Genomic DNA, 15,706 nt, shown 5'->3' on the forward strand with positions numbered 1-15,706 from the left:
TTATATATTATATCCTTTCTGACCTTGCTAAGAATTCATATTGTTTTCTTTCTTCTTTTCTTAGTTGTAGAAAAGCACGTTGACTATTTTTTTAAGTATTGTATTTTATCTTTATGCCGTATCTGTTTCTATACTTTTTGGACTTTGCCCTTTGAATAAATAAATAATAATAATAATAATAAAACGCTCATCGCCTGGCATAAAATACACGAAGAAAAGAAAATATCGATTACCTATTCCAAATGCTTACTGGTATATTTTTGTGTTATCCAGACAGATTTGTTCGTCAAAAGTTTATATGGGTAGTAGGTACACGGATAATCATCATATAGTAATGAGCAAGAACACACGACAAGACGTTTAATTAGATATTATTATAATAACTCGAGGAAAAAAATAACACACGTATATTATAATATTTTATATATACGTTAACGAGTGTCCATAACAATAATAATTATTGGGTTGTGAAAAAAAAAAATGAGCAAAAAAACTGTTGAGTATCAAATTGGACGTCGGACGACCGTAAAATCATAACAACACAATGAACCTACAATGATGTAAGGTGCCTGCAGTACATGATATATATAGTCATCCGCACGATGATAAAAATAAAAAAACAGCAGCGGCGGCGGCGGCGTCAGCTTAAATCTTCGACGGGCAGGGCACGGTGGCGCGAGCGTGCTCCGTCCAGACGAATGGGAGCGTGACGGCACGCGGTGTACCTATTACCTATTACCCGTACTGGTGTAGTGGCCATCGTAGTAATTACGACGAATAAATAATATGGGTACACTCTTTTTATATTTTCTTTGCGTTCATATCGAACCCGGCCGTGGCTGACGGGTGTACCGCCTGCAATAACATCGTACAGACCGTGTAATCCGCGGTAAAACACGCCAACCGAGTAGTATTTATCATTCAGATTCGCGTATCAAGCCACTATTTATACGTAAAGCTTAATTACTATTGGACGGGTCGGACGATAGTGCGCGCTCGATTTTCGCCGAGCTGCCCGGACCATGGAAGTACGCGTATCATACGCCGCCGTGGTGTTCACCTGTTGTTGCTGCAGCTGGCTGTCCAGGTAAGAACCTATACCTATATATAGATAATAGTGTATGCACACGATATCATAATATTTATTTTGTATGCATATATTGTATACACAAACTCGCGGTAAGTACCCTTATACGTTATTTGTCACGTTCGTTTATAGCGAAATCGATATTTTAGCCCATTCTGCAGACACGAGCACTTCGTACAAAATGTAAACAGGCATTATAGGCAGATCGCAGGTGTATGGGCAGCTACCTATATATAATATGATCATATCGAGGCAATATCGTCCTGCAAATGGACGGGTGATGTATACAGGCCGTTAGCGTTACAATATTTACGTTTAATAAGCTAATATTTTTTCACTCGTACTTTTTTTTACGGCTGGCCTAAAAAACCACAAAATAAATATTTTTCACTTATCAAAGTTTTTTTAAAACCCGGTAAGTTTTAAAAAAAAAACACTACGATATACGCGATATACTCGAAATATGTACTTTTCAAATATTGTATCATTTAAACCTGTCAATAAAATATACATACCACACGTTAAGGTTTTTATATGCGCATCGAAGACGTAACGTCTAAATCAATAGTATCATGTCCTAGCAAATCAAAATCTATACTTTCCAAATAGGAAAATGTGTCGGTTAAAAAAACAATCTTTGCACAATAGTATCTATAATGTCTATAATATGCAATCCTTTTTAAATATAAATGAAATATTAGACATTATGATTTATATTGCTTACAGTTGTGTGTAGATACGTCAAATATTTATTTATTCTATTTAGTATTTACTCGACAGTAAATTTATTTAACAGATTATAAAAAAAATAAATATACTATGAACCCGCTGTTATTGAAAATATTTTATATTATTGACAACTTATTACGTAATATCTAATGACAGGACATTTTTTTTTAAATTTAGCAATATAATAAACACTTACATTATGTTAAATTTACAAAAAAAACATTCATACAGAAAAGTAAAATAATCTGTTCCGAGTAAGATTTTTAGGTAAAAAATAACCTGTTGTAAGTTTACGTTACATTGCTGTAGTAATAGTGATTAGTGACTCTATAAGTTAGTTGATAGTGAACACACGTCAAAAGTGACTATTACTATGTCGAGCCACAAGTTATAGAAAATAAACTTCTAAACTATATAATAATATTATATATTATGGCTAATTTCGGTATACAATGTACGATATGATTTAATGATTATATTATTATACAAACTAATATCTTACATCGTCGTTATATTATACAACAATTATAATTTATATTATGTCTTAGTAATGTGTGAATTTAATTTAAATTAAATCTTTAATATTTGTTCAAATGTCATGCATATAGATTATAGGTACAAGTATATTATGCCACACTTCTCTGAGAGCAAGTGCCCAATTTCAACTTTTTTTATTTTTTCAGCAGACTGAGAAAACTCATTTGTCGAGAACTAAATAGTAAATATTTTGATCACACGTATTTCTTTTGCTAATATACGTTTTTGTCACCTAAGATGAGCCGGTCTTTATTTAAAAAAAAAAATAAATGTTGTATAATTTTGGAAACAGTATACTAAACGTATTTTTCAAACGGTGGAATTGGGCCTTTTTATGAGTGTCTCATAATATATTATATTATTATTATGCTATTGTTCGATGTGTGATCGTTTGCAGTGTACGAGGCCACGCGATCGACTTTAAAGCCATGCCCATGACCCTGCTGAACGCCACCAATTTCATTATGCGGCACCAGAGGTATTTGCTGCAAGACGACGAACGCGCGACTGACGCCACCGCACGGGCATCCGGTAACGAAGGTAAGCAAACTGCCGCTGAACACCGAGTGAGTTTTTGTACGTAATATACAGCGTGATTCGCCAAGCATTGAACTACTGAAGCGTGATCACCCCCATTTTTAATTTAATAATGAATTTATGCATATTATGATTTTTAATTTTTTAATGCACTTAAAGAATATAATATAGGTATTTTTAAATCCTTTAGATTTTTGTAATTGGCATTTAAAGAGTGTCCTGTGGCGATACGAAATATGTCTATTTTTGTATCTCAACAAGACACTCTTTCATAGTTGTAGGAAAAAAAAATCTCAAAACTTTGAATATATTATGGTCTTAAGTACCTATATTTAAAATTTTCAAAAATCAAATTTTGTGTAACCACATAATTTAAAACGAAAATGGGATAAAATATATGCTCGGTGAATCGCTCTGTATACATTTATATATACTGTACAGGGCGTTCGTTTTACCGGTGGCCTTTGAGTGTGGAACTGATATTATGTGGTGTATAGGGGTTGATGTTTTTTTGGTATAATGCATCGTGTATTAACACGTGTAATATTTATGCCAATACAACAATACGCACTGCTGTCACACTGACGCGTAAGTCCGTTAGTATATAATAATATGATTACATGTAAACTTCGTGACAACGTGCCTATTTTATTTACCACCTATTGCAATTTCGATATATAAATCAATTTAACCGCTGAGCAAAAATATATTAATACACCTATCTAGTACAAACATATTATATTATAAAGAAGTATAGCAAGACTTGAAATTAAAACCACATAGGTACCTATATCGAGTATAGTTTGCCACAGGAAAAAAACTTCACACTGACACTATGCAGATAAGTTTAAAATCTAATGGGTAAAAATGGTTTTGGAACTTCACAATGATCGTCAAAAAAAATTAAAATAAAGACCCTAAATCAAAATATTGGGATTTTTGCAGATTTAATCGCTGGTCATAACAATACAATTATTAGTGATCACAGCTCCGTATAATATACCTAATATTATATTAAATTATACGTCACGCCAAATACTCCCATGTGCTGTACAAAGATAACCAAAACATTATCTAGATAATAGAAAAAATATAACCAGAATTATCTAGATAAAAAACAAGATAATTTTTTGCGTAATTTAGAACTTGAATTTGTAAAATAGCATTATTGCTATAAATATACTGATATATATATTATATAAGTTTAAATTTATACGTGTGTAATGCGTATTAAATATGATAATCCATCGATGTTGAGAATGAACAACATACAGATTACAGACATACTCCAAAATTATTTTACTTAAATTATTTTATACAAGTAATAAATACACATAAAAGAGCAAAAACATTTTAAAATAAAATAAAATAAATCGGATAAAGGCTTTGAAAAATTAACAGCTCCCCACAAAAAAATTATACAATTGAAAGTCTCGTCACATAAACATTATTTATAGATAGTTTATCTCGAAAAAAAAAACTATTTAATTTAAATGTAATATATAAATACGATATTTTAAATATTTGCATCTAGATAAATGCACACCACTGCTCGCTACCCACGCGTATAACTCGATGTTGTGTACAATATTAATTGAAACCGACTTAACACTTGGCGTACAAAAACGAGCTCGTCAAAGCGATTAGATTAATACAAACCGCTCGGGTAAAGGTGAAATGATTCGCTCGAATTCGGATTAATGAATAGTGTTCGATAGCTGATGGTAAACGTTGCACGCGCATTATTATTATAACATTATTGTCGTACATTATAGCGCACGCGGTCGGTGATCTAATTTGAATAATAATTCATCAGAGGGTTATCGCAGAACAGTTATTATATTCAGGGGCGTATACAAGGGGGGGGGGGGGGGTCAGATCCCCCCCAATAGGCCTTTTTTTTAATTTTATAAAATAGTGTTCTTAATGACTTAATGTAAGGAAATTACAAGGAAAAAAAATGGCAAGGATTTTTTGTAAATTTTTATTTTAACACATTCAACAAATAATTAAAAATAATTTACTTATTATTAATCAGTAATCATATATTTATTTCATATTCATATAATTGTATTATGTGATATTTGGTAATATGTATATTATATATACAAGTATAATAAATTATTATAAGATAATAATATGTGGCAGACCAGCCACGGGCCGTCGCCAGTCGCCACCGTCACCGATAATAACGCGGCGGAGACGACGCCCGCATGTCTGTGCGTATAATAATACATTTTCCTATACATTAGAAAAAGAAATATAAAAATAGCTAAAAATAGCTTAAATAATAAATATTATTATCTAAAAACAAAAATCAACAACAAATATTATGTCAGTTGTACGAACAAGTCATAACAGATGTAATAGTACCAATGCCGATTGCCGAATTGAGTTAATTGTGCGAAAAATAAAATATAATGAGGAAACAACAATCTTTGAACAGTTTTATAACTACTTGTAGAATTTAAAATAAAATGTATTGAATATATATATATATGTTTTATCATTTATTAGGTATTCAAATGTGCACATACCTAGGTTTAGGTATTTTTGTTCCATAATAATTCGTTTGCAACTGATCCCCCCCCCCATACAAAAGTTATGTATACGCCACTGATTATATTGCTTATATATTGTCACCCGCATATATTGTACACGCGTTTTACTTTACTCTACAACCGTCTTTTGCATACTCGTTTTCGTACCTACATTTCAACCACCGACGAACCACATACCCCGGCGTGTTGTGATAAAACATTTCGTACGATGACAATATTCGACGGCGGCGCAAACGATATTATAATGCATCATTATCATGTCACGTATGCACGACTATTATATAATACGCAACAGTGTAACCGTTAATCGTCCACTATAGGTCTCGAGATAATATCAGCTGTAAAGAGAAAAAAAATCATCTATTCGTTGTAGACCAGACATTGTAAAATATTAATGCAACCAATACACGGCATAACAAAATACTACAGACTGCAGAGTGTCTCGCCGCGTTCGGCCCTTTACGTACCACCTGACGATGTATTATAATATTATCATCATGTATACAGTCAATATGATTACATAACCGTGTGAGTGTCCGTTTCCATCCATACCTCATTGTGAAAGAGTACGACGATTCTATTTTTAAAATATTTACATAAATAACCTATAATATACAGACTTGTATGAATAATAATTGGCCTTAGGTATAGTATTAGGTTAAAAATTGCAATTTCGAACTCTACAGTAGAATTCATATAGCTGATGTACCTTTTACGTTTTAATTAAATACAGTTGTAGAGTTGTAAAATGCATATTATATTAATAATATTACAAAAAAGTTGTCGACCGGTGGCTCTGCACACACTCAGATATGCCTACCTAACCAGCTGATTGAATCTTTTCCAGTTGTGGACAACCCAATATAATATAATAATTATACCATTGAGATTGTATTATCATTATTTTAATCGTCATTAGGTATCCCGTTTGAATTTGTGTTATTATAACAGCTTAGTGCCTTAGCGTACCTACTTGCGGATATCTGTCACTAAGTGACGACGAGAGCATTTCGAATTTCACTTTTAGCTTATGCAAATCTGCTGTAGACGACGAGCGTTTAAATGTTTTGTCTTTGAAATAATTTGCGTGATGGTTGTTTGTGTGCACTAATGTCACCCATATAATAATCTGTTGTTTGAGGTGACTTTGCTTCAAAACATCTAACGTCATATATACTTGATGACTTTAAATTATCACGGTATTATTAAACGTCATTCGCCGGAGCAAACGTAATATCTTGAATCCATCTCATCGTTTCTGTTTGAATCAACGTTCGTTCTTCAGGCCCTCGAGCATAATATTTCAACATGTATATCCCGACCGAGCTAATAGCGTATAATGTGCATTGTGATAATGCGTACAATTAGTATGCAAAGTTACTATTTGGTAAAATTAATAATTATTTTGCGTCATAACCAAAGTAGCAAAATCTATATTGTAATATTGATGCGTCTCGTAATATTTAATTTATGGATATAATAATAATATGTATATTACACAGCATATTGTGGTGTTGCGATACACATTGTAATATTATATACTTCGTTAAAAAAATATCCAGATAAACTTAGTTTGCAAAGAGAATCTACTTTGCGTATTGGGTAAGTATAAAGGTCACACCTTTTTGGATGTCGTATATACGGTTGGACAATTTATTGAAATAGCGATCTACGTATATTTAAAAAAAAATGTATTTGAACGAAGGAGTTTTTGTACACAGATTTAGTGACTTTCCTTAGAAACGTTAAGAATTTTATAATTTTAGCACGTTTTATGTACAACATCTCTGTATATTATGAGCGCAAAATTCCAATAAAATGCTACATAAACATGATGTAATACTCAGATATATTATATACAGGTACCTTTAAGTATAAAAATAAATATTTTCTGGGAAAATCAATGCATTTTTTTTATCTGAGAATATTTCTATAACAAAAATCCACAGTAGATTTTTTTTTAAAATGGTTTACATATGTATGGTTTTATTTTAAAATACATTTTATTAGGTAGTACCTATAGGTACCTACATAAAATAATATCATACCGATACCACTAATAATTAGATTTAAAAATGATGTATATGAATATATGATGGCTTGATAAAATATTTGTAACTTGTAATGGAATCAAATTGTTCATTAAAAATTAATTAAATTACATCTCTCTTATTGTATTTTAATTACTTACGGACCATGTCGAATAAGTCGTTAAAGGCTCAGGTTGAATGATTATATTGGTAGGTATAGGCGTATAGCTTTCGTAATGGTATTTAGGTCATCGTGAATATTACAGCTCGGTAATATTATTCAAAAGCCTAAGATATTCTTAATTACTCAACTTGCAGACTATCTTACTATACTTGAGTGTCATCTATAATAACTTAAGTTCGAGTTTCAAATAGTAATTGAGTAATTGACAATTATCAACGATTACATTTTATTTTATTAAAAAATTTCAAGTGCGTTACTCTAATTCAGGCCGAAAGTAAATTAAAAAAAAGATCTCCCTCAATACGTATACATATTATAATGTTTATTTATCTAATTAATAAAATTATTAAAATGGGAAAAGTAGATAACTTCTCTGTTATTTTACAGTGAGTGTCGAGTGTATCTTGTCAGGGCACTGTAATACTGTATGCATTTATAATGTATGTTGAATTTGAATGATAAATCATTGCATTCGACAAAAAATTCTGACTGTCAGCCTATATTAAGCCTTGTAAGCATATTTTGTGATATAGGTATTTTAGTATTTATATTGCTATTAAAGTATTTTATTTTACTATATAAGTATGTACTTAAGTACCTACCTACTTTATTCGGTGGGTGGAATTAATTTTAGCCAACAACTTTGCATTTATTACATTATTAATATTTAATAATATTATTGTAATAGTTTATATTTATATTATATATTATTGTTATTAACTCTCGACTTGCCATAAAAATGTGTAAATAGGTTATCGAAAACACCAGAAAAGATATTGAAGTTAAAAATCCATACGTTTTTTCTACTGTGAATCGTGTACCTATTTTCTTTATGTATACACAAAAACAAAACCACTCATCATTGTAAAATCAATATATTATATTATAATCAATATATTCATCGCTCAGATCGCTCCTTACTGAATCTAAAAAATTAGCTTTCTATATATTATACTTATTAAATTATTAAATTATTAATTAGACACTAGTTAAATTAATGCGAATCAAGTCTAGTAGGAAACAGTAGGACTTTGTAGAAGTATTTTTTTTCCAATTTCTCAATAATAAACTACTACACGCATAGTCACACAGCGAATCTTAAAAAACAATTAATACATTTAATCATATTTTTTTTACGATAACATACGATTGTATTTATCATTTTTTTCTAATTTAATTTCACAACGCATTACTATCCTCTACTAATGGGTGAGCAAAGTGAGATGAGGGCCACACACTCAAACAACAGGTTTTATATCCAGTCCAGCGAGTTAATTCATTGTGTTAATAAAATATATTATGGTTCTTAAAATCATCTTTTTTTAGTTTTTTATATTATAATAGATATGGTATTATAGGTAGTACTATATGTATAAATATCATAATCTCTCAAAAAGTAATTCTACTTAATATGATAGTAAATATTTAATTGTTTCATAATATTGAAAATGTTTACATTTTTTTTTAAATTATCAAACTTATTTTTAAAAAAATATACATTTTTTTACAATCTTGTCTTTTTACTCATGATCGAATTTGAAAGTTTTTAATTAAGTTTATACAACTTTAATTTCCCTCAAAGCTTTACCATTAAAACATAAATCCCATGTTTTCCACTTTTTTATTTATATACATATATTTTTTTTTTTATTATAAAACAAGAATATACCTATACATACAATCTGTAATAATTTATACGATGGGTAATATGGGGGTTGTACAAGTATACAAGACGGGACGGCATGACATGAAGGGGAGTCCAATGAACCTACTTCAAAATTCTAAGCAGGTTTTTTTTTTTTATTAAATGTTAAGGAGGTCCCTGGGTCAATTTCGTTTGAGACAGCGAGGTGGGTTATTAGGAAGAGTAAGAGAGGAGAGGTTTGAAATTAAAGGATTTGAGTGATTGTAAGTGTTTTTGTGGAATGATTTATAATAATGAGCGGCAAGTATATGAATGGTTGGGATTTTGAGGTCAGAGTAGCGGTAGAGATTGCTGACGTACCAGGGGGCTTTTGAAATGAGGTGAAGGCAAATTGACTGAAATGATTGGAAAATTGTTTTTATATTTTGGCCGTACCACAAAGCTGAATACCGTAGGTCATTGATGGGCGAATAATTTGTTTGTAAATTAAAAGTTTGGTGTTGAGTGGAAGGTTTGATTTAAGGAGGTGTCTAAGTTTATGGAGTTTGAGGTTAAGAGATTTCTCTTAGTTTTTATATGAGTGGCCCAAGTAAGTTTGTTGTCAAGGTGGACTCCAAGATAACGAGTTGCTTCTTTAGAGAGAATTATGTCATCGTCATCATGGGGAGTTCATATTATAATTTTTAAATAAATAAAATTGTATACAAGGTTCTTGAGGTACCTAATTTATTGTTTTTAAAATAATTCAGTATCTATAGACAGATGACTCCATAATATAAATAGGTACAGACGTACAGTAATAACAATGAGTACTGAATAGGGATGTTACTATATACTTTTCTAAACATTTAGTTTTTAATTTTTTTTTATAGGTATTGGGTTCTATTATTTTGTCTATTAAATTTAAAAGTTTGTAATAATTTTTAATCTTAATGTACTTCTGTCAAGTATAAATTAATCAAAAAACATAAAACACGTTTGGTTAATAATTATAAATTAGATTGTATAACATTTATAATATATTTATTTAATATATTAGCTAATTAATTATTTTTATATTTAATGAATGAAATAACTTAAATTCAGTATTCAGAGAGTATTCATATATAAATTACAAAATACTATTTTCTATAAAAATGTTATTCTCTTACACACAATCATCATTTATCACTAGACCCAGGACTTTAATGCACATAAAAAGCTTAAAATATGATGCTATTATGTACAGAAAAACGATGAATTGTTCATTCTACTAGTTACTACCAATGCTCTTAAAACGTACTATTAAACTCAAAAAAATATAAGTAGTGCTTACCATTGACTGTAATTTCTTACCATTGTTGGCAAGTACTTAATTATTTCCTCAACTCTAAAATATGATTTTATGGTATGTAAAAAATGAACTTTTTTTATCTGCCTTCTTAGTTTAATAATTCGTACAAAATTCTTACTTCCTTCAAGCTGCGTACACTCACAAATATAATATTATGTGAATTTGTGAAACCATCATAAAGATCCGGACTATATTTATAACAGGAAATTATGTTTTGGTTGGTACCTATGTTTATTGTTTTTGATTTAAATATACTTATATACCTACTCTATTATGGCCATGAATCATGATGGTTCCTATATTTCACTGAAATAAAGTTCTTTATCACAACTCACAAGAGTTATTTAATACTTTACAGTGAATAAAATGTAAAAACTCTACTTATAATGATAACTATATAGGTACATCATACATGTTTAATGTTTATCTTTTATGTATGTTATATTTTAGATTTTTATATTTTAAATATTTTTATAATACAATAGACACGTCTTTATAGGCTTGGATCAGATACATTCTCTCCTCCCTCCCAGTTTGGAATTTTACAACGAAACTGATATTAATCGTTTGGACGAAGATCATAATTTTGACCAAAAAATAAATAGTCTGTTTGGGCTATTATCATTTATAGGTACCGTTTGGGTGAGTGAAATTATATTTACCCGCTTAAGTTAAAAACCTATACAGGTGTCTTTGATGCGAACATTTTCAAAAATAGGGTTCATCATTAATTATTTATATTATATATATCCTACCTATATGATTTTGTTTTAGAAATTACAACATTTTTATTGATGTTGATTGTGTATATTACAATATTACTGAGTATAGTGTATACCAATATCTTTTTAAAATTAAGAGTTCATTGTTATTTCTATTTTATTATGTATTTTGTATGTGACTTTATTTTTTCAATATATGCATTAATTTACCTATAAACCTATTCGTACTTATTCACCCAAATGGTATTTTTTGTTGAATAAGCGCTCGCCCAATTGGTCTATAACTATTCGCCCAAACAGACTACATTTTGGTCGATTCACCCAATCGTTAGTAGTATTGTACCTGATCGTACCTAAAGTCCCTTTGTTTGTAGCTCAAAATAATCTCCACCATCCAGTAGGAAGAGAGCAAGTCAACTCCTCCGTCAAAAAAAAAAAAAAACTATCAATCACAAAGAGACGTATTAGTCCATAGTACATTATTGTATTTTGCATTGGATGATCAAATAGTACCTATTATTTTTAAATATTTGGATTTAATAAATATAAAATATGAAATTGACTCTTAATATTTACAGTAAAATGTATAACACAATATGACCATATAAAACAAAGAAACTCATTTAGTGTATTGATTTCCTTTATTAGTGATATCCACAATAGTATATAATAACCTATATACCCAAATAGATGTTTTCCGACGTACGTTGACTTTTGACATACAAATGGGATATTCGTGTATAATGATAATAATAATAAAAAAAAAAAATACAAAAATAATGATAAAAATAATGATAAAAATATATAAAACTATCAAATCGATCCGTCATTTGACACACGGCAAGAAACACGGAAAAGTATTTCTTAATTGTTTCACACAAAACGAGTGTGTAATTGTTTCCCATAAAACGAATGTGTAATGTTACGTGAACGGCGGAGATTATTTTTCGTTACGATTATATTACTGTGAGATATATTAATAACTTACTACGATTTTACGCGTGGTAATTAGTGCAGGTACCTACCTACGCGAAACGTAATGGTTTTTTTTTTTCTCTTCTCCTTTCAGTGAACATGAATATTGATGAGAACGTAGACGGCATTGTTAATAGCCCTTTGGTTTTAACTACCGAAGTGTGCAACCCGAGAAAATGTCAAGCCGGTAAAATGGAAGGAGTGTGTATTAGCGGCGAATCGTGTTTCAAACACGGTGGTCAGACCGGAAACCTTTGCAACGGATCGAGTAATCTGATTTGTTGCACATGTCAGTACCCGAACACACACAGTAGTAGTATACCTATAATACATTTACTACAATTAAACATTATTACAACATATTATATTTGCGGCTACGGCACACGCGTTTGGGCATTTTATCTCGAGACGCGATACGTTTGGTTTATTATGGTCTAAATAAAATGAAAATATATTATATATAATACTATATATTATATGTAGGCTTTTATGCAAGTTGCATAAGTTAGAATTTATATACCATGATATGCGAACACGAATTAAAACTAAAAGGTCGTAATAATGAAGCCATAAGCGCGTCATGCCGACGTCACAAATTAACTTATCAATGTATATTGTATATAAGTCGAAAAACACCGCGTAATTACGCGTGGCTGTGAAACGGTACTTACTACGATAATCAGTGGACTGAAATAAAATTCGATGTTACAGACAATAATTATATTCTAATTTCCACACATTTTATTAATTATTACAAAAATAATTATTCTATAATAATTTTTTATTTCATTGATATTATATTTCAAACAAATTTTACGTAACTCATTTTTAACGTATCTATTTGAATTATTACCATAAATATTATTAGTATAGTATTATGTTTAGTATACAGAGTATAACAGAAAGATCTGAGGTAAAATGATGCTAGTTAAACGTGACATAAATTGTGAAAATGATATGGATAATAAATAATTTAAAAAATATACTCATGTCAGGAAATTCCTAAAAATAATATTTTGTTAAAAGTTATTACGTTTTAAATTAATTTACTCCAAAAAAATATTGTTATTTTAAAAAATTTAAAAAAAATTAACTATTTGACTTAGATAAATGTTTTTACCATTAAAATTGTTCTTAAATCAGATTTACAAATTGGCTATTTTGAATCAAATTTTCAAATTTTAATTTTCAGTTTTACGAATTAAAAATGAAAAAATGTATCATATTTATGTATCACAATTTATAAATTATATATCTAAAAGAAAAACAATTTTAAAATATTGATTATAATATAAGTTATAAGTTATAACTTATGACAAAAGTTATTGCATTAGTCAGTTCTGTCAGTTAAATATATTAATTATGCCCATACATAATGACTTATAAGTATACTATCCCGAACAAAAGATAATAAGGTACTTCTTTAATTTTAATGATGTTCGGGCGTGCAGATATCTTTTTACTTTTAAGTGGTATAGAGGGAGTTTTATCGATTCCGCAGGCTATCAATTTTGCCGGATTTTTGTTTATGTTGATTCCGCCGGCTGTTTATTAAACGATAACCGACGTATCATATTATACAGAATTTTTTTTTAAATTAACAGTATAGGTTAGAGTATACACTTACAGTTTGCCATAATAGTATAAAGAAAATTTTATTTAAATATAAACATTTCAAAAAACAATTTAAACATTGTCGTCCATATAAACGGATAATATTTATTAAAATAATAAAATAATATAACTCAAATAGTCAAATACCTAGTGATTATTATTTTTACAAAATGAAGTAAAATCATCATATATTATTACAAATCACAGTAGGTTATAGTGAGTACCTCTACCAATGAAATAAAACATGTTTTATACCATAAAAAAGCATGACATAAACGTAAGCCTTTTACATTTTGTTATTATTAAAATAAACAGTTTACAAATATTCAGTGGATTGATAGTGGTCGACACTAGCCCGGCAGAATCGGTAAAAAAATTTCGGCGTAGTGCCGGAGTCGATAACCAGCGGAATCAATAATATGTAAAAAAAATTGGGTGGAGTTGATACGCGGCGCAATTGATAGATATTTTTACAGGTAAAAAGGTATAGTTTAGGCGTCAATCGATATACGCCCATTTGGAGTGCCCACCACAAAATATGTTGTGTATATGGGCCACTCTTGCAATAATTTTCTTTTCCGAATATTAAACGTGTTAATGTGTTAATTTCTTTTTTTGGATAATACATACAGTTATACTTACGTGCGGTGACGTCTCCAGTCAAAAAGTGACGTACCTCCAGTCCCCGGACAGTTTGAAAATTGATTCGGGCAGTTTAGCATGCGATTACGACGTAACTGTTCAAAAGGATACGTGCGCAGTCCGGTAAGTTCGTCATTAAACTGTATACATTATAGTTGTGGAGGGTATATGCAGTGTATAATATAGCTATACACATAACTCATATATAAGTACATACGCACTACATACCAATATGTAATGTACAATTTAAATATTATTAAAAAGTGCATTGTTTGAATGTTAATTAATTTTCTAGTAAGTAAGTACATTTGCTGCTTGAAGCACTCTACAGCATATTATAACATTATTATTTATACTCGTAGACCGTAGTTAAAATAAAATGGTACTGTTCGGAAAAAAGAAAAACTAATCGCTTTTACCGTGTAAAATCAGAGTTATTTACACGTAATGGCTGAAAACTTGTAAATATGTGTATATAAAAACGATTTATAAAAAATAAACATTACCTTTAACAGGATATATAATTTTCATATAATATGGCGGAAAGTGGATACTGTATAATATAGAGGCAATGTGCAGAAAGCAGAAGCTTTTATTTAATCTTTCGTTTCTGAATTAAAAACATATATTGGTATGATTGACTTTTTATGTTGATTTAAATTCTGACTAGAATTCTCTCAGTTACGGTTTTTATTTTTTGTCGTATTAAATTTCGAATGCAAACCATTCGGAGTCATATCCGTGTCAATATCGGTCCATTACACAAATTTTACATTACGTGTCCACTTGACACTTGATAACGGTTTCAGTATAATTTATATTACATTTGAATATTTTGGGGTCAAAGAGTATATATATACATTAAATGCATATCTAAAAAGATGTTTGTAAAAAAGAGACGTTTGTCGCAAACTCATTACCATATAATATGATGTATAGGTGTAATATGTATAATATGCAAATTGTAATTTTATTTTTCCTTCTTATTCAAACCTGTGTCGGTTTCATTTTAGAGGATTGACTCCTATATATTGAATACCTAACCTGCTGTCGATCGTGATTACGCGGTATAGTTGATTGGTATAATCTTCATCTTCTTTTGATTGTTCT

General features: G+C 29.8%; 1 protein-coding gene across 2 annotated transcripts in view; it reads left to right on the top strand.

The window, feature by feature from the left end:
* The first annotated feature begins 727 nt into the window (after nt 1-727).
* The window catches only part of LOC132945771 (transmembrane protease serine 12-like), a 48,912-nt gene continuing 33,933 nt past the window's right edge, over nt 728-15,706 (top strand). The window contains exons 1-4 of one of the 2 annotated variants that reach the window (XM_061015530.1): nt 728-1,087; nt 2,751-2,893; nt 12,435-12,629; nt 14,587-14,719. In XM_061015530.1, the coding sequence (XP_060871513.1) occupies nt 1,023-1,087; nt 2,751-2,893; nt 12,435-12,629; nt 14,587-14,719 (536 nt within the window). In that variant the 5' untranslated portion in view covers nt 728-1,022. The remainder of the gene's footprint in view (nt 1,088-2,750; nt 2,894-12,434; nt 12,630-14,586; nt 14,720-15,706) is intronic. The other variant, XM_061015531.1, reaches the window with a different exon arrangement.

This window comes from Metopolophium dirhodum, chromosome 5, assembly GCF_019925205.1.
Source record: "Metopolophium dirhodum isolate CAU chromosome 5, ASM1992520v1, whole genome shotgun sequence".
Taxonomy (NCBI): Eukaryota; Metazoa; Arthropoda; class Insecta; order Hemiptera; family Aphididae; genus Metopolophium; species Metopolophium dirhodum.